This window comes from Phaenicophaeus curvirostris, chromosome 11 (genome assembly GCF_032191515.1).
Source record: "Phaenicophaeus curvirostris isolate KB17595 chromosome 11, BPBGC_Pcur_1.0, whole genome shotgun sequence".
NCBI classification, from domain to species: domain Eukaryota; kingdom Metazoa; phylum Chordata; class Aves; order Cuculiformes; family Cuculidae; genus Phaenicophaeus; species Phaenicophaeus curvirostris.
The window spans coordinates 23,003,751-23,024,193 of NC_091402.1; the positions used below are offsets into that span (position 1 = coordinate 23,003,751).

The 20,443-nt window shown below is 38.2% G+C and overlaps 2 protein-coding genes across 2 annotated transcripts in view; one reads left to right on the plus strand and one right to left on the minus strand.

Moving 5' to 3' along the window:
* Positions 1–19,844, minus strand: part of CENPP (centromere protein P) — an 88,138-nt gene extending 68,294 nt beyond the window's left edge. Inside the window, exons 1-5 of the mRNA XM_069865514.1 lie at positions 19,694–19,844; positions 18,724–18,881; positions 18,289–18,377; positions 17,399–17,487; positions 12,606–12,702 (exon numbers count right to left, since the gene is read on the minus strand). Coding sequence (XP_069721615.1) covers positions 12,606–12,702; positions 17,399–17,487; positions 18,289–18,377; positions 18,724–18,881; positions 19,694–19,830 — 570 coding nt within the window. The 5' untranslated portion in view covers positions 19,831–19,844. The remainder of the gene's footprint in view (positions 1–12,605; positions 12,703–17,398; positions 17,488–18,288; positions 18,378–18,723; positions 18,882–19,693) is intronic.
* Positions 1,323–11,330, plus strand: OGN (osteoglycin). The gene is made up of 7 exons (XM_069865513.1): positions 1,323–1,522; positions 2,084–2,329; positions 6,540–6,624; positions 8,508–8,666; positions 9,261–9,463; positions 9,853–9,948; positions 10,407–11,330. The coding sequence occupies exons 2-7, from the start codon at positions 2,150–2,152 to the stop codon at positions 10,575–10,577; spliced, it is 894 nt and encodes a 297-aa protein (XP_069721614.1). The 5' UTR covers positions 1,323–1,522; positions 2,084–2,149; the 3' UTR covers positions 10,578–11,330.
* Positions 19,845–20,443: the final 599 nt, after the last annotated feature.

Here is a 20,443-nt window from a genome sequence, read left to right on the forward strand (position 1 = left end):
TGCACGAAGCCATGAGGGATGGCAAAATGGTATTGAGACTGCAGCTACTTCATCCCTTCCTCAGCAAATCCATCCTTCACAACACATACAGTACTTTCAACTGAAAGCTTCTATGTACTGCAGCAGGAAACAACATCACAACCAAGCCAATTCAACTCAAAATTTCTTTTGTTCTTCCTATTCCAGCAGAAAAGAAACCAATGTGATTCAGAGAACTATTTCCACTACTGTGGAAATATTATATTATATTATACCCTCTACATTCCAGTTATGTTCTTTAATTTGCACATGAACTAAATGAAAAAAACATTTTTATGAAAGTCTAATGAGTGCAGAAGTGGTACCTTGTTATAAACTGAAAACAAGTTTAAGGAGTAAATGGCTGCAGACTACTGTTTGCAGATTTACTACAGACATGTGGTTTCTGAACAAGGCAGCACTCGGAAGAAAACTTAACCAAATGGGTGCATTGTTTATCCCCAAAACCACTCTAGCTGACAGTGCTACCTAAGAAAAAAGTCATGAAAATGAAAGAGAAATGTAAATCTGAACATATTCACAATAGATTTCATTGCTACATGCTTTTTAAAGACTAAAAAAAGCTACTTTGTAAAGTTTAAAAGTTGGTCATCTGACTCCCATTTGTACTGACTGCCAAAAATACACAATAAGAAAAAGGATGGGGGAGGCAGAAATGCATTAGAAATCCAGAAAACTGCTGCTCGTTCAGATGGAAACTCTGCACCTGGACACTGTTTACTGAGTTATCTGTAGAGCTGACACAGAACTTGACTCAAACCAAGCATTTATTGCGAAACCAGTTTTTCAATAAATTGCCTAACAAGTCATTCAGTGAAGCACTTAGACATGAATTACTCGTCTGAATCTCAATACACACACAATTTAAAATGTGATTTTTGTTTCCAGAGCTCTTCAGACTGACAAGTTTCCACTTCATACTTAGGTGAACCTTCTCTAAACACATAGAACTCGTAGTGAAACGTTTTTATTACTCATAAAACGTGAGTAATATGGTATACGTATGCTTTGGCTCTACCTCTGTCTCAGGCAGAAAGCAGCTGCTTTGTCTCCAGCTAAACCGTTAAACAAATGAATAACACATGCCTGGTCACAGACCTCCAGTTTGGACAATTAATATTTGATTTACAAGAAAAAGCCTTAGCAGTTATAATGAGTAAATCACCACAATGCAGAAGGCAACCGTTTTGACAAGGAATACCAAAAGTAGGATGAGCTACAGAATTACCATTACAGACCTTATTCCAAGTACAGCCCCCCTGCTGCAGGATATTACCTCTTACCCCAGGGAAAGAATGCTGGCAAAGCATTCCTCGCCCCATGGAAAGCACTTTTCAGACTGTCAGACTTTGAAAGAGCATCCATTTCAACAATCTGGATGTAATTCATAACTTCACTCTTATCGATCCACTTTAGATTAACACATAGAAAAGGAGATCTGAGTTTATGTCACTCACAGAAGAATTCTGAATCTGCTAAAACGGTAGGTGAATTTTTTTCCTAAAAGTATATTAAAGTTTAAATAAAACTATTACAGTAAACAGGAAAAAAGTACTGCATGTGTATCTGAAAAGCTTTAAAGATTGTGTCTGTAGCCTCCTCCCCCTGCCTGAAAAGCGCACAACCTGTAAAATATTCAGGGGGTGCTATCTTCTCTTCTGTACTTTCAAATGTAAAGACAAAGAGAGACTATTGTTACAGTGCATTTAGGTTTGAAAATCATCATTTTGGCAACAGAGAAAAATGCTCTCTTGGTTTCATTAGTTCCCCTACGTACATGCCAAACACTTCATAAAACGCTTTACAAAATCCTCTTGCTACTAACTAAAATAACACATTGGGATACACGTAACACAATTATTAGTTGGAAAGTGTTATTTCACAGTTACTTTTCATGTTGAGGACAGTTTTTATAATGCTTGAGTCTAATAAAAGGATTGCAAGAGTTAAAAGTTGTTCCATGTTCCTTATGCGTTAGAAACCCCTGCCAGCTAGTCCTCTAGGCTTTAAATACTGTTTTGACGGATTGCATTTTCATTTCCAGTCACAAAGAAAGTATTCTCCATAGCCAACCCACGAGCAGTTCTTCACCAGCTCAGTGGAAGCCAGAATGTTGTTCCAAGCAAGAATGAAGACGTTGCAGACCACTTTGTTCCTGCTTGTGTTTGTACCTCTGATAAAGTCAGCACCACCTCTGCAGCAAGAATCCCTGCCGTTTTATGATTCAGATATTACATGGGGAAGCCCAATCCAACAAGATTATGAAATACAGTCCCAGGATATAAGAAAGGTATTTTATTTATATTATCATTTTAATATTTTTAACGGCTAAGTATTGTGTGAATAAGGTGTTATATGTATGTACGCAAGGTTTATAGAAAAGTCTTCTAATAACAGCAAAACGTAACAGTGGTTTCAGACACAATGAAAGCCACTCAAATTAAAACCACAAAAATACTACTCTCGTTGGAATCTGAAAAACTGACGCAAGACAAGCTCACACAAATAGGACTAAAGCATCGTATCTAACTCTGCTGTAATTGTGTCCCCACTGTCACAGATTTCAAGAGTGGGATACGCTACGATACCAGACCAACAGTTTGAGTAACGCTATACTAATATAGTGAGTTTCTTTAAAAACACAGTGGATAATTTTAATTTGTTGGGGTTTTTTTTAAATCAAAAGCAATACTTGAAATAGTACTTTTTCTTGGACGTAGCCTACAGCACACACCACAGTTTCTCCTTGGGATTTCCAAGCCATCCAGCTTTTTGCTTTGCTCCTTCAGGGGTGGGTTGTCTGGATTTTTTGTAGCTCTACAATCCAGCAACACTGATCTGCAATGGAACACCCAGTCCTGTGGCAGTCAGACACGACTAACGTTTGAGAGTCTTAAAAGCAGCAATCAAGATCATACCTCATGGCACTCGCCAGCACCCCAAACGGTCAGTTCTGAGTGGTTCTGCTGCACATACCACACACACGCCTGTTCATTTACACAGCAGACAAAACCAGAGGGGAGTAAATGAAGTGCAACAGCCTCAGCTGACCGGGACAGCCACAATCCTCACCCCTCTGCTCCAACAGGACCCCAGTGACACACACCGAGAGAACAAGATACAGCACTGATTAGGAACAACAACTAACAACCACTGCCCCAAGACTGGGGCCAAGGGAAATAACAGCATTTCCAAACAAAGCAGTAACAACCAAGTATGAATAAATTCAAGGATGTTTTTGTTAAGAGTTACTGCAGTTGTTGCACTAATTCAGTCTGATAAACAACAAAAAAGGTGACAGCAAAAGGTAATTAGGATAAGCAAAACACTGCAGCACACACATAGAAAGATCACTTGCGTACACCTTTTTAACATCTGCCCTACCCAAATTATAGCTTTCCTCTGTCAGACTAAAACCAGCAGCAACATATTTACATTAAAAAATGCCTAAGGTATTTTTCAATCTGATATCTGTCACAGTGATGAAGTAAAATGTTTCATAAACTGATGAAAATGACACCATTTCAATGACTCTTGGCCAACGAGTGGCTATCCACTCACAACCGAGTCAGTTTGGAAAGCAATACTAGAAATGTTAATTTTAGCTAGTCAGGCACAGCATCAGATGACATCAATTACTACTGTTTAGAAAAAAAGAATAGTAAGGGGTATACCTACATGCGAACAGTGCCAACAGATGTGCCACAGACTAATCAAAGGGCCATTAACTAGGGCAATGCCATAAGCTAGAGGTCTTCTGGAGGTAAATGGCTCTGGGTAATCCTAGGAATGCAGTCAGTCATTGTTTCCATCAGGTCAGTTCTCCAATGATACGTTTTCATTGCAAAACAATAAACAAGTTCCTTATGTGCAACAGAAACATCTATACAAGTTCCAGTGTCCCCAGTTTAAGTAATGGGATGCACAAATAAATCTTCTGTTCTTTTACTGCACACATTCTACCCCCCAGAATATTTCAAGTGTTAACTGGAACTGAAATGCACGCCAGCAAGTTCCTCAAACATGCCCAGAAATGTATCTTGCATGACTAATTTAACTCTTCACTGTATGCTTGAACGCAGTTAGAAAAAAAAAGACTTTTAGTGAAAATATCAGAATGTTTGTATTAGCAATCAACCAAATGAAGTGAACTCTACTCTAAGAAAGAGGTCAGCCAAGCAAAATGTGTTACAGTGACTATTTGAAACCAGAGCTAACCTATTCTTCAATGAAAACATTAGTTTAAAACCACAAAACCTTAATTTCCACAACAGAACAGAACTATCTAATTTGACACCATCTACTACCTGGGCTAATTAATTCCAGTGAATATAAGCAGCTTTATATCCGCTATCTATAAACTGTGTGTGAAAGATGAATCAATTACTTTGCAGAAGTTTTAAGATGGTTAAAGTATTCAAATGTAATACGTTAATGTGGTTTTGTATGGGTAATCCATGCCCGGAGTGCAAGAGGCAGGTGGAATTTAAGTACACACGCAAGCCAATATTGCTTCAGTGCATTCTTTGCATATGGAAGTAATGAACTTTCTGCGGTTATAATCCAAACAATCTTCTGCACTGATATTCCACAGCTAGGAATTGTTTCAGCTGACCAAAGAAATACTCCCAATATGGGGGTCATTTATACTACTTGGGGAGGAGGGAAATTGTTTAATTTTGTGGATATAGCAGTAGTCTGCAGATACTTAGTTTTCATTTTTGTTGACATTTCCTGCTTGCAGAAATCAGTTGTACCCTGTATTCTGCAAAGAACTCACATGTGTACTTGTTCACTGATCACACCTCAAGCAGGACACTGTATTAGAATCCACACCTGGTACAGATGCTATGTCAGCAAACATGTTTTTCATACAAACCTATTCAAAGTGTTCCTTATGAGCCAAACTGCAGCTGTTCGATCGTGAGTCCATCTGCGTGGAGACCTCAGTCAAGGACAGGTTCTCACATGCCTAATCAGCGTATCAATGCAAGCTACATATGTTTGCAGAAACCTTCTGTAAGCTTTGTCGCTTGTTGGAGTCCAACTGTTTATCTCTCAACCCCCAGCTTCTCTACATCCAACATTCCTAAAGTTCTTTCCCTACACAGAAGCTTCATGCTACACCTGTTGATCTGTCTCCAGCATTGCAGGTTGGGTACAGAAATCCTACTAGAACGAACCAACTTAGCCCAAACATCACCCTGGGAGAAGAGGCCAAAAAGAGCCACAGGGCTGGATAGACAGATGCAGGGAAGAGCCAAGGGACAGATGATTCACAGGCTAAAACAGGGTCAAAATGACAGATGCTGGCAAGATATTTATTTTCCCGGGCTTTATGTCAAGCTTGAAGGTTTTATTTTACAGAATACAAAAATTCCCACAGCAAAACGTATGCAAGCAATGAAATAATAAATAAAATAGAGCTAGTATTGAAAGTAACTTGACAGCGTCACTTCCACATTGCTCTAGGTGATGAACTGTGGGCTTCATGCCTGATGGCGACGACAGAAGCTAAAAAAGAGAATCTGTTCACTTGCAGGCACTTACAATGCACAAGCAGCTCTCTTCAAGAGGCCCCTGCTCCTGCCAGGGCATGATCCCTAACAAGTTTAAAAAAACCCATCCCCTACACCTGATAATAGACTTTCCCTATGTGTTCTCAGCAATGCAGACCATATAAGCAAAAGCCATACTCCGTCCTGCAACTAATCCCTATTAAAAAAGACAAGGAATCATGCGAGCCAAGCACAACTGCCACAGCCACCCCCAAAATTCCCTTAACTTCAATCCACACAGATCAGTATAACCCACTGCACGTACACTAGAACTCTAGAAATAGCATGTACATCTCAAACTACTCTGATATTCAGTGAAAACCTGGCTACTGCTTCCTGCCTCCCGGAAGACTCTTTCTGTTAGCAGCTCAGGTCTGCAAAGAGGCTTAAGTGCACTTAATGGAAATTAATTGCTAGATTTCAGCCAATACTTGAAAGGAACATGTTCATAAACCAAGCTGTCCCGCAACTAAAAAGAGGCAATGACTGCCTCTACAGGGAATTCCGAATAACTTCAAACACAAGGGAATTTTATTTTACTGAGATTCTTTGGGTGAAACAAAAAAATACAACTTAAGTTCACAAGAATCCTACCAAATTTCACATGACACGGAAAATACCTTTGGATCTCTGGGTTTTTGTAGACACCCATTGCTTATATACTCCTTCCCTACTTTTGTGTCTACTGATCTTTACTACACTAAACAACAGTAGCAGCACTCCCTTCTCACCTTTCACAGGGGAGAGCTCACATACGAAAGGGATAAAAATCACATCAGCCACCCAGTGCGTAAGAGTATCTTAACAATCCAGTGTCATAAGCAGGCATGCTGTAGGAATCTCATTTTTAAAAGACATGCTATTTCAGATCCTTGCAATACTCTGTTTTTCAGTTGGTTATTTGTTTGTTTTTTTTTTAAACAACATTGCTCTCACACAAAGGACGGAACAAATGTCTCTCTTGACACTTCCCTAAGACTGCAAGGGGATGACAGCGAACGCAATGTACCACCGACAAAGGATACAAGTAAGTTAATTGATATAAATACTCTAAGTTTGCAAAAGAATGTATTTTACTGTGAAAGCGTAATATACAAGGGATGGCAAGGAATATAGAATTAATCTTTTCATTTATTAATATATTTCATACCTCCTGTGGAAAATCTCCTAACTTCTGAAGAAGCAGGCTGAAAAAATTGAAAAGATCCTCAGGTAAACTCTGAATACACAAAGAACAGCTTGTAAGAATCTCTGCACTTACCCACTCATATTTGCCATAGAGATGGACCCAGGTCAAATAAGTTAAGCAAAACAACCAAGAAAACCAAAATACACAGACCAATAAGCTCCACAGTTCAAAGTCATGATGAAATAAGGTTTGCTTCAATTACTGAGAGATGTATTCAAATAACTGGCTATTCTCACAATTTACAGCCGATGACTAAGGTCAATGGTTACAATATGTCAGGAACGTTCTTTTACTAGCCAACATTCCCTGCAGGCTCTGAGGTATCCTGTCCACATTTCTTCTAAGGAGACACCAACATTTCTAAATATGAAAGGAAACATGTTTTTATCTGTTAAACAGAGCACTGAAAAAAAGACACATCTATTTTAGGTGTATCCGTGATCTAAACTTCAAAAATAACTGATGATTCAGCAAGGCCACTGGAGTGTCAATCTCCACCAATGTTTTAATCAAGGTTAATTTTTGCGAAAGAGCACCTGTCAACAAGACTCCACCAAAAGCAGAACAGACCTGTAAGAACAGAGCTTCCAGTCAGAGACGAGCATGAATGCTGTTGACTTTTAAACAGAGACAACATTGCTTCTCAATCATTTTCGATTTCCTACACCCTAGCATATGACAAACAGAACACTAAATCAAGAAAAGCACACGGGGCAGAACTCTCAAGTCTATCCCTATGAATGTTACCATTTGTTAAAAACTTAAAATCTCAATTCCATTCTCTGCAGCATCTCTGTAAGAGAAAAAAACAAATTACTCAATTAAACACACTGGTTGACATCCCAGTATTGAATGGCTGCTTTTACAGCTCTCGGGTTGCAGAAGGTCCTGTTTTGCTAACAAACTGCCTAGCAGCGTGACACTCCACTATGGACAGATCAACCTGCACATTAACCAAAAACCTGACAACACAGAACACATCACGGAACAGACAGCAGTGGTGATGACACTGGACAAAAACCCACATTCATTTTGTGTATTTTAGCAGTGACATACAGGATTAATTGAAAGCTGAAATGACTAATACTTTGCTAGTGTCTATGAGGACAGGGAAAAGCCACAGTGGACTTATACTGCATTCAAAGAGACACAGCAGATCTCTCGCTTGTTAAAAGAGCAGCATAAGAAAACCTCAGTAAAAAATGGGAACATACCACTTAAAGTAGTTATGGAATTATCATTGCTGGAGTTTTTATAAAGAGAATTATACCAAAGAGTAGCTAACAGTAACACAGAGCATACATGACCCTGCCAGAAACTCTCCAATGCAATGTGCGCGCTACCAGATGTTTCTCCTGCAGGGATTTCTCTTTTCCAAAGAATGGCTCTAAAGACGACATTTAACATGGCCACAGAGCTGCTATCATCAGTCACAAGACTCTAGTACAATTAAAGACTTTAACAGAATTAAGATGGATTAATAGCATTTAAAGGCATGCTCAGCTAAGAAGAGAATATATCCAGGGAAATCATGCACAATAACTAGAACACCAGACTCAAAGGTCAGAATATTAAGTCTTTTCAGAACTAGATGCAAGTAGAGTTTTGAAAAATATCTAACGATGGAGAGACTTCAAAGGAACTAGAGAAAATTCTGTTTGGGATATTCAAGCTTAAGCTAGTTGAATATCTTTAGTCTACTCAAAATACTTTGCCTCCAGATTTACCTACCTGCCTGCTCTGCGTGTGCTTGAGTGGATCAGTGTACTGTGAGGAGATCGACATTGAAGCGGTACCCCCCCTGCCCAAGGAAACCGCCTACCTTTATGCACGATTCAACAAAATCAAGAGGATAGCAGTCTCAGATTTTGCTGACATTAGTAAGTAACATCCAAATTTTACTTTCCATTTACCTGATAGCATATTCAAAGCTGTTGTCCCATAGTAGTATGCCAAGATTAACAAAATATGATAAATCTTATACTTGGCTGATTTCATTATGTGTATAGCTTAATTAAATGTTTGTATGAGAACAGGAGTTAAGGGCAATACGGAAACCCGGTTTGGCCCATGCATCTTCATATTCCCACACGATCAGAGACAGAGCAGCTGGCGAACAACGCTGCATACCAGCCACTCTTAAGTGCCCAGGTATTCCCTTTCCTTCAGGTGCCCCAGGGACACCTCTCCCTCCTATCTCACTCTACAACACGGCAAACCGTACCTGAAATCATGCTGTCTCTAAGCAAAAAGGAAAGTTCAAAAGTATTTCCCTTATTTATTTATTTTTTAATTTAAGGCCACGTGGAAAGCCAAACATGTATTTTTATTGCTGTTTTAATAGTATTTACATTTGCTGATCACAATCAGAACAGCACAGACAGTTGTACCATGTAACATAGAGAACCATACATGTTTCAAACTCCATGTAATTATGAATTCAATATTTAGATTCTCATTTCTTTTGTACAAAGCCACCTTGAGAAGAATTGATTTTAGTGGAAATCGGATAGAAGAAATAGAAGACGGAGCCTTTTCAAAGCTTCTGTTACTAGAAGAACTTTCGCTAGCTGAAAATCGACTTCTAAAACTTCCTGTCCTGCCTCCCAAGCTAACAACATTTAATGCAAACCAAAACAGAATCAAGAGCAGAGGAATCAAAGCAAATGCTTTCAAGGTAAGTAAAAGACAATAATTTAGGTAAACAAACTAAGTAACATTAGTAACTAAACTATCAAGTATACCAAAGGGATTTTTCTCTCTTTGGTAACTGACAGCTCAAATACAGTTCTCAGGACCACGGAGATACCAGTAAACAAGGAGGTATTTTTACAGTGGTCTCAGGTTTTATAACCAATAAACTGACACCGGAATTACCAAAACACAGGCCTGTTCTATGAGTTTCTGGATACAATAGAATTCAACTTTCATAGCAAAAGAATGTTTTGTGTTGGATCAGAAGGGGCTTTATTCATTATCTGAAAAAAAACACTTGTCTTGTAACAGGTATAAGTTATTTAACCTCAAGTACTATCAGCATTAACGTGCTCTCTTTCTTTGGATTAGAAGCTGACAAATTTGGCCTACCTCTACCTAGGACATAACGCACTGGAATCTGTTCCTCTTAACTTACCAGAAAGTCTGCGTATTCTTCACCTTCAGGTATTTGTTAAATATTTCCTTAACATTCTATCACAATTAGCCTCATTAGTTACATACTGGAACCCACACTCCCTGTCTTTAAAAGAGTTCACACTGCACGGTGCTACGCTTGTCCAATGCTCCACCAATAAATCATTTACCCTTAATCTGTGAGGCCATAACTGTCCGGTGTTCACAAATTGTTCGTTAGCTAATTACCAAGCAAGAATTTCTCATTAGCTTCTATAAAGCAGGAGTAAAAAATGGTAAAAAAAAAAAATCAGCAAAAATGTTTTATCAACAAAATATTTCAAACACCAGTAACCACCTAAAACTGCTTACCAGCTCATTGACAGGTTTGAAGGGATTCGATTTTTTCCTGTCTATAGCGCACACAAATCAATCCTGACGACAATAAAATGGGAGGGTGGTGTGTGTGTGTGCATGTGTGTGTTTATCACAATTGTTTTGTTTTGCAGTATAACAACATCACCACAATCACCGATGATACATTCTGCAAGTCTAACAACACGCGTTACATCCGCACACACATGGATGAGATACGGATGGAAGGCAATCCGATTGTCTTGGCAAAGCATGTTAACGCCTTCTCCTGCTTGAGAACACTGCCTGTAGGAGCGTACTACTAGCCACTTACGCAGTGATACATGCCAAAACCTAGACATGGTAAAAGAAGCTCCTCTTCGTCCCCCACTTACATGTTTATGTCCTTCCCCTTACTAACGTCCTTTTCCCTGCATACCCTGAACCTTTAACTACGTCAAAATGCGGTTGTTCTCTGAAAATAACAATTTCAAATTAGCCACATTAGTAATGTCACCCGTGCTTCCAGAATCTTTTGTTAATGAAAATGTAAATACATATATGCACACACATATTTCTCAAATTTATTTCACCACATATTGTTTATGTGTGGGTAAAATCACACAACTGCCTGCTTCTTCACATTCTTTACCAGCAACCAGGACAATGACTACATTTTACTTCCAAATAAACGCATTCTTTGAACATTCGACACAGGAAAAATAAATCTTAATTCCAAGCCCATTTTTTTAATTTGAAATTAACCTTTTTCAGCTGACCTTCAAAAGAGTATTGGATGAAGCTGCATACAAGAGAAAGCTATGTTTAGAAACAGAACTTCTCAAAGCATAACTTCATTAATCTTCCTTAAAAACTTAGTAGAAATTGAGGATTGTTTCTATTTAGATTTAGCCTACCAAGCAACATAGAAAGCGGAACTTTTCCAAGATGTGTTAAATTTCCTTCTACTATTTTGCTTTCAAAATAACCCAAGAGTGTTTGCATATGTGTAATATACATGTATTTTATTTTTACGCAAGGTATTTTAAATTGAAATATACAAATTTTGCTCAGCTGTACTCACAAGAGTCATTCTTGCAAAATCAGCTTCCCATTTTAATGCCATGCTCAAAGCACAGCATAGGTTGACTCCAAGTATCTTTGTTATTACCAGATGATGTGGACTGAGCCTTTGTCCACTGCTTTTTTCTTGACAAGGAGATGGGACAATATAAATTACAGCAAAGTTCGATTCATGTTTTTACGTATAAACAAATAACATTTCAGCTAGTTGTCAGTGAAAAGAAACAGACCTACCCTGGTACAACAGGACTTCTGCACATTAGGGAAAAATCAAATAATACCTTTTAATTAAAAAGAAAAGTTGATTCTACCATTAATCTAAGAATAGCATTAAATTAAAGCAAATTAAACAGCATCATTTCACTCAACTACTGTAAACCATGAAGCACGTAAAACACAAATGGATGTGTGCAGGCAGGCCTCAACAGTCCTCATAAAACTAGGCATGATTGATACAGGATACAATGTCTTTAATTACACAACTACACTTCTACATTTCAGTTTCTCCCCTCAAATACCTACTGCACGTGTAAATTCTTCAGAGAAATGAATGCAAAATGTGTGCTAGTTACTATTGCCAGGTCAACTTTGTGAGAATTTGGAAGCTGGTATAGATTCCTAATCTGTAGGAATAGTTAAGCATCAAATGGTAAGCTGGACCTGTAAGACTGCAGTATTTTTACCTCAAGGATTATTTGTTTATCTTAAAACCGGTACAAAACCAAAGCAAACAAGCCAAATAACAGTAATTTAAAGCTAAGTTCAAATCCCATGTTCCAGCTGAGAGCGAGGAACAGTTTACTTTCCACTCAAGTAAAACACTTCAGCACTGAAATTGCTGTCACCCAAATGCGCCCTGCCACATTTGCAGCAGAGATGGATCCAGTCCTCCAGAACTAACATTTAAATGCCAAATACTACAAATGTTATTTTCTTTTAATTTCTTCTTTTGCCTTTTTGTTGTTCAAAACGAAATATAATACCAGTGAAAAACTCTCTCACTCCCCCACAGAAAGGAACAGATGCTCTTGTTTTCCTCACATAGAGGTATGCTGCAACAGCATGCAAAAACTCAACATGAATATCAAGCAAGGGCACTGCCTTGCAAATATCACCCAAAAAACTTCAGCCAATAGTCTCTTTTTCACAGACAAAAGTAAAATTCCAATACTCTGCTAAAGAGTGCTAATGTCACTTCCGTTGCTATCTTAATGAACTACTGAAAGAACTAAATATAGCACTGATCTATATAAATGCTTGATAGACACTACCTTGAAATGCAGGAAGGTGGCCCTGCGATGTTCATACCACTCAGCATAAGACAAAAGTCTTCTGAAAAATGTTAAAAGATTTCCACATTCTTCAGTGCTACAAAAGAAAAACATCAACACAGTCAGACATACCAATTCTATAGCCTAAAATTAGCAAGTTTTCCTTAAAGAATTGGTGATTAGTTTTTTTCAAATTTCAAGCCAAAAACCACCCTCCCTAAAACATACAACAGGAAAAGAAAGCTGCAGCACAGATATTGAGGAAAAATAAGATAGAAATTAATTTATAAAGCCATGTTTTCAACTCCTCAGGAAGGTAAGCACCAGTAAGGTTAGTCTTAAATGTAAAACGTGACTTGATGACTTGACAAAGCAGTTGCCTATAAAATCTTAGTCTGATTTTACAGCTGTTCATCCAGTACTCTCATTTCCTAAATAAATTCCAAGAGGTTGCATAGTAAAACTTTAACCTACAAAACTGGTAAGAAATACCAAATTGCATTCCTAAGCTTTGAACATTCCCAAGACCTTTGCCTATTCAACTAAATCTTTACATGGCGTTACCTGCCTCTGCCCACACAACATTCAGCTTTTCAAGGTAAGCCTTGAAACGTCAGTAAGCAAGAAGTTCGATGTTCACTAGAACATTGTATGAGGCTTCACTGATGCAAGTGACTATAAAACAACCCCGTTGCTGCTCTGGGCTCAGGGAAGAGCAGTTGGAAAGCTGCCCAGCAGGGAAGGCCCTGGGGGTGCCAGCCAAGAGCAGCTGAACGGAGCCAGCAGGGGCCCAGGGGCCAACAGCTCCTGGCTTGGACCAGTGGGAGCAGGGAAGGGATCGTCCCCCTGCACTCGGCGCTGGGGAGGTCACACCTTGAATCCTGCGGTCAGAGTTGGGCTCTCACTCCAAGAAGTGGAGCCGGAGGCGTCTGGAGGAGGGAACGGAGCTGGGGAAGGGTCTGGATCCCAGGGGCTCTGGGGCTGTTTAGCCTGGAAGAGCCTGAGGGGAGACCTCATCACTCTCCATGATAGATCAAGTTCATTCAAATGTTGAAAATGTAAAAGAAAAGCCAAACAGGTTTTACCCTAGCCTGGAAAGAACGGCATCATTAAAGGAAGTTACCACAGCAGTCACAGCTGCCAACAAAATCAAGCCAAGATGAGAAAAACACCTTCAGCACAGGCAATACTGAGTCCCTGGAAGGACTCAGACACACACTGATTTGCAACAGCTGACTGGAAAGTTTTTTTTAACCACAACGCATAGGTGCACATGCAAAAATCTACACATAATATACTAAAAATTGTGACTGGTGATGACTACCCACATCTCACTGCCTAGTGAACATGACTCTATGCATACTGCACTGTGCTTTTTAAACTGACATACTGGAGGGCAGCAACATGAAACTTTGTTACATAAGTCCATACTTAAAATTCTTTCTAGGAAACTTGGCAATTTTGGTAAATATCCACTTCTATTCAATTTCAAGGACTATCACAAACCTTGTTTTAGCATTACGTCTTCAGGTTGGTTTTTATTTTTTCCCTCCTCTTATCTTTATGTGATATAGCAGATGAAAATTGTCGAGGTTAGATCATCAGAGAGAGATAGTTTCCGCTCACAAGTTCAAAGAATGAGTTTCCAATGTAAAACTTATTCTACCAATTATATCTGAGTGTATACTTCTCACGTATAGATATAAGGTTGGCTAAATTTAAGCTAGAAAACTGGATTTAGTGTTTAGAAAGGGTGGAAATCTGTGTTGGCATGAACAAACATATAACATACATGCTCTTTTGTATTGGCAAGGGATCAAGAGACTACTGTCTTATAGCACTTAAACTACCCATAAACAGTAATTCCTCATTAGCCTAATTCCTAATGCTGTTCACACTCTACAACCAGTGTTAAAATATCAAGAAAATTTTGTATAAAATGACAAAGTACTATGAGATCGTGTGTTATTTAAGCCTCTTCCGTTTTGGAAAGAATTTGCCATTCCAAAATGTCACTGGATTTAAAAAAAACAAACCACTAGGAGCAGAAAACACCCATCTCCAAAGCCAACGTTCGTGCAAAAGACAAGTGATCCAAAACCAGCAAAAAATCATAGTCAGAGAGTAACCCTGCATCAGGTTAAAATCTGTGCCCTTCATCCAAACACCATCTCGCTCTTACAAAATCAACAGAAGTATATATGAAACTGTTGCAAAAGTATAGAAGGTTCCTTTAACAGGCTCCTGTAGTTATTTGAAGAGAGCAAATCTATTTCAATTCACTGCAATATGCGACTTCATGCATTGGCATGTAAAACCAAAGAATTACTCTTACAGCTGTAGGAAGAATTAACGCTTCCATGTATTTCCAAGATACCTTGCCCATGCAGGATTTGTTATAACACAGACATTTCCCAAACCCTAGTTGGAAAAAAGCAGGAGCAGTTTCCAAACTGTCTAAAAACTCCTGTTTTAAAAGTAATCCACCCAATAGTAGACTAATATAACAATTACTGGAATATTAAGGAAAAAAGAAAGACCGACAACAAGGTTTTTCATGGTCCTCAGCCTTGATAAAGTATAACATAAGTGATAACATAAGTGCAAAGGGGACTCAACCAAAACCCCTAAGCAGAAGACTAAATATTGTGATTCCTATTACATACATATTTTATAATCACAACATATTTAAGGAATTGTACATCTTTCAAAAATAAGCAGTATATATTGCAGCAGTACCCCGTTGAAAATAGACTGCTCAATTTTGCTTTTTAAAAACACGTTGCTCAAATGTTCTAGCATTGTCCGGCTTTGTTCCAAAGCAGAACAGGCCTGGGCATTACAGATGAATGCCAAGGTTTTAACTCTGGTGCTTCTAAAGACTCTTTTCTGTCATACATTATAAAAAATGAAGCCAAAAAAATTAGAAAGCTGAGAAGGAAAAAACAGAATTAGACAATGGATTTGGCAAGAGTGGGCCAAGGAAGCAAAAGAAGGAAGCAGAAACTGGCAGGGAGGCCGAGAAGAATGAACAATACAGAGGGGGACCAGAATTATCTGGTTGAGAGTGAAGGGAAATGAAGGGAAGAGGTAGGAATCTAGGTTCTAGGGGCAGCTGGTGGACTGAAGAATAAAGGGCTAGCTGGAAAAAGCCTGAATGGATGTGAAAAGAGGGGATTAGGACTTAGACTAAGAAACAAGAACTAGCTTAACAAGGAGATAGAGAAAAGCCACAAAGGGAGATCGCATCATCAGATTAAGTCAATCTAACAGTGGGTTACTGTCAAAGCAGACATTGTAAACATCAGCCCCGCTCTGGCCACATATTTACTGCCGTTGATCAGCAAACGCTGTGACACTGCAGCACAAGTCAAATAGGAAAAATGAAGTTGGAAGGAATTGTGGTGGAGCAAGTTTGAGTTTGTTGCCTTCCCCCCACCAGTTACTTTTTCAAACAAATGACTTGATTGCTCCTGTTTGCCAGGTGCCTTCATGAGCATATATCTGACAGAAGGACAGAGGGTGCATGCAAACAGAGGCTAAGGAGAAAGGACTGCTTGCTTCATTGACAGTAAAGCCTTAGTTCAGCATATATCATTCATGAAAACTTATGTTTACTTATAAATACTGGTGTAATGTGGAAAAGGACCAGGGCGGCAAAGAGACAGGGACAAGACAGCAGTGCTTAAGCCAGGATGAAGTAAAGTCTGCCACTACCTCAACACATTCCTCTCCAGTATGAGTCTTAAGTTCCAAGTTACTTCTGCTGTCAGAAAAATCTCATAAAAAACCCAGGGTAATTTCATCTTCTAAATCCTGCTCCTTGAGAGCAGTCAGCTACTCTCAGTTGTCCCATTAGCTTTAGCACATTTGTATGGAAATTCCAAAGCCTCTAAATGAAAAATTCAGCTTTCCGTACAGACTAAGAAAGCCTGAAGTAACTCAGTAGACCTTTCTTGTTGCCTTCCCTCTCCCTGTCTAAAAAATAATAAGAAACAACAGAAATCACTCAAAGAACAGGATTAGGACAACTACTCAAAAATTATCGGTAATAGATTTAGTCCTCAGAATAGTTTGCTACCAGATTTTGCAGAGGAATATCACAGAAAAATGTGACCATTACTTATCACATGTACCACAAGAAGTTGACATCCTCCAGAAAATAATTAAAAACTAGCAGTCAGTCCTATACTTCAGTTTTAGTGGGAAGATTTTTTCTGAAGTCTTGCACAAAAACACTACGTCAGGTTTACAAATTATAATTTTTTTTTTAATTATTTAAATGGTAATGGTTTTTAACAAACCAATGAAAGAAATCCTGATGCAAAGAAAATAAATGGAATGGTGAACAGAGAATTAGGAACAGGCAAGGAGAGGGGTTCTGGATGTACACTCTATCCATCCCTTGCCCACATTGCACATCAGCAGCTCACACATACGTCTGAGTAACAGTTAATGTGTCAATCACAAACTAAAATGCAGTAGCTGAGATTGCATTGTCATATCTTTCTTAGTGCCAAACAATTTCAAACAGCTAAACCACTTTATAATCCAAAACCTACTTCTGTTTAACATGAAATCCTAGTGATCCTTTCAGGCCTTAAAAATTATATGTATTTCATCTTCTCTCCAGAAAGATACAGAGGAGGGACTGGAAGTGTTTATGTTGGGCTAACAGTACATGACCAAACAAACAAACAAACGACTGCCAGCAACCTACAGGATAACTCAGATCTGCATTTTGTATCAGACAGCCATACAGTAACTTCCCTGAAATAAAAGTCTCCACCTACCTTGACACAAACTTGATCACATCTGAATCTTCTCCAGATTCCAAGATAATGCTGAGATCAGTAACCACCGCAGACACATTCTCTTCGTTCTAGATTGGAGGAGTAACAATGCAATATTTTAGGAGTTCCTCTAACAAGGAAAAAAATTTATCTATTTGCATAAAGATTAGACAAAGAAATATGCCAATACTGCTAAGTATTTAAAATAGCATTTTTAACCTACAGTGTACATGCATGTAAAAAAAAGAGTAATGCAAAAAAGTAACTACAAATTATATTTTTACAACTGAAGTGTTTTTTCTTTTTAAAAAGCACACATACACTTGGTTTTCTACATACCACTGTAAATACTGCATTTTATTGGCACTGAAGTAGTACAAGTTTTAGGCGTTAAGTAGGCAAGTGCTGCAATCTAGTGGTGTAACAGATTGAAGCAGCACCAATACAGTTTTGAAAGAACATAGCATCTAGTCCCTCATCTGACACTAGAAGAGCGCATCGTTCTGCAGGAGCATACAAGTGAGGAATAAGCATGAACCTAACCAAGCTGCCCAATTACTGCAGGCTATTTCAGTGCTCAAAGCTAAATGCAGTTTTATACAAGGAAATGGTAAAATGTTATCACTAGGACGACAGAAGAGAATTTCATGACTGCATGTAGAACCTGACCTTCAGAACCAATTTGCTCGCATGCACTTGGAATTCAAAAGTAAGAACAAGCTTATATAAAGTAAACACAACCCACTGAGGCTTAGATTAAGGAGATCCAGGCAATCAAAATGACAAAATTCCTGTTAAAGGTTTCGGATGGAGAAAGGAGTATTGACACTTGTCCATTAGAAGTTTTATTTGCTTGCTTGGGTTGTTTTTAAAAATGCATTGATCCTTACCTGTACTTCAAGGAGCTGGAATTCCAATTGAAAAGGCAGGGAGTGGCAATTCCCTGATAATCTGTGCTTCCGCACTGTTCTGTTTGTAGCTGTTATAAAATATATTAAAAAATACTATATTATCATTCTATTTGACAACTATTGCATTTCTTCTATTAGCCAAATCTAAAGCGATATCACCTGTCACATAAATAATGAAGTCAAATAAGTTGAGAAAAACCCCGCAATTATTTCACAGTAGTCTTTTACTTTCCCACTATACAAAAGACTGTATTTACTCAGAAACTATTTTATCATTAACAAAAACTCTATTGTGTCTCAGAATAACTGTGTCTCTGCTGACACTGAAAGGAAAATTAAAACATGCATTTGCAAATGTAACAAACCAAATAGTACACTCAGTACAGCACCAGGAAAGGGCACAAAAATGCTTACTTCTTTCCACTGTTTTCTTGGAATGACTTGTGAACTGAATACCAGTAAATTTCATTAAGAATGAGAGATCCGTTTCCAGACTTTCAAGCTGAGCTTTCAGGTCTGACAGAGACTCACGTCCTTCAGATTTTCCCTCAAATTCTCCTTGGGATGATTTCCTAATATTAAAGAAGAAAAATATTAAATCAAAAGGGCAAAAGACCCAGACACATAAGATGTTTTGTCACATCAGCACAGCAACACCATCATATAAAAGCCATTTGTAATGAGATCTAACGATTTTCAGACCAAGATGACTTTTCAATGAATCAAATTTCAGTCGGATCGTACTCATAGGAACAATAAAACACTCTACCTCCCACAAACACTTCAAGTTCACTGCCACATAGGCACAGCCTTTATCATAAGTCTTGAGATGCAAGTATGCATTTTGAGGAACACACAACAAAAGCGAGTTGCGATGCCTTTACTCATCTAAATCACCCATTTCATCTACAGAGTTTACGTTCGCTGTAAAACATTAATTAAATAACGGATATGGAAAGCCTTATATAGCACTGCTTTAGTACATTACTAGTCACACTTGTACACATCCCCACACCCATCTCCTCTTCTTTTTCCTCTTCTATTTTTTCTGAAAGTAACCACACACTGAGCTATTTCACAGCACATAATGGAAAACAGAGCCTTTGCAGGGCCCGCACTGTGACATACCCGCTATCATCCTTTGACCGCTATGACTGTCTTTAAGACAAAAAGCAAACAACCAAACCCACAAACATAAGCTACCAAAGAAGGCAGTACAAAGAGATCAATCACTTATTATTTGTAATCGTTCCCCGTGTATAGCCCACGTAAAGATCAGCACTGTAAAAATAACATATGGGAAGTCCTAATGTAGAGGCAAAAGCCTATCCTAAAGAATTTTGACAAAGAAACACTGTTAATCCTACACGTGAAAAAGACGTACACTGCCATCAATATCTCCTCATCAGAAAAAAAGGTGGATTCTTGTTGGCCGTCTTCATACTTTTCAGCCAATAGTCTAATTTCTTCTTCCAGTGACCGGATTTCATCTTCATAAGCTTGACGAGTGCTGTTGTCCATTTCTCAGAATCAGTGTTACTAAACAAAAATAAAAAAAGTCAATTACCTAGGTAAAATGAAATAAAACAAATCCATTTCAAGATAAATTATTTTTATCCAAGGAGTTAATTTAAGAAATGCCACTATAAAGTTAGACAAGTTTCACCTACCTCTCTACTTACAATGAGACGGTTGTATTATATTTTAAGATGCTTAAAAACTGAAGAATTAGCATGTACAATTTTTAACTCTCCAAATAGCTTTGATGACTAATAATTTACTTCCAGTGACTCAGTGACTACAGAATTCTACTAAATATCAGCAAGTATGTGACAAAGAACAAATTTCTAACTTCACTAAGAAAAAAAAGGGAATAGAAAGGAAAAAAAAAGTAGTTTTGTCAAAAATAGATAACAATTTGGGAAAAAATGTACATATATCACATTAATTTCTAAATTACTTAATTAATTGAGTCCAAATGTAATTATTATGGACAGGCACAGATCACTATATAGCCTCCAGACATATCAGAAATCTAATGTGGTCAAGGACTTTCTTTAAGAATCTTTTTAACTAGTCATGGTTTCATTGAGGAGCATACCCAGGTGTTTTAAGTTTGCTGTAATAGGACAAC

Bases quoted from the DNA above. Each gene is read 5' to 3' on its own strand.
- OGN (XM_069865513.1), top strand. From the start codon at position 2,150: ATGTTGTTCCAAGCAAGAATGAAGACGTTGCAGACCACTTTGTTCCTG. The intron at 2,330-6,539 runs GTATTTTATTTA...TCTCACACAAAG, and splicing joins AGTCCCAGGATATAAGAAAG to GACGGAACAAATGTCTCTCT. The intron at 9,949-10,406 runs GTATTTGTTAAA...TTTGTTTTGCAG, and splicing joins TGCGTATTCTTCACCTTCAG to TATAACAACATCACCACAAT.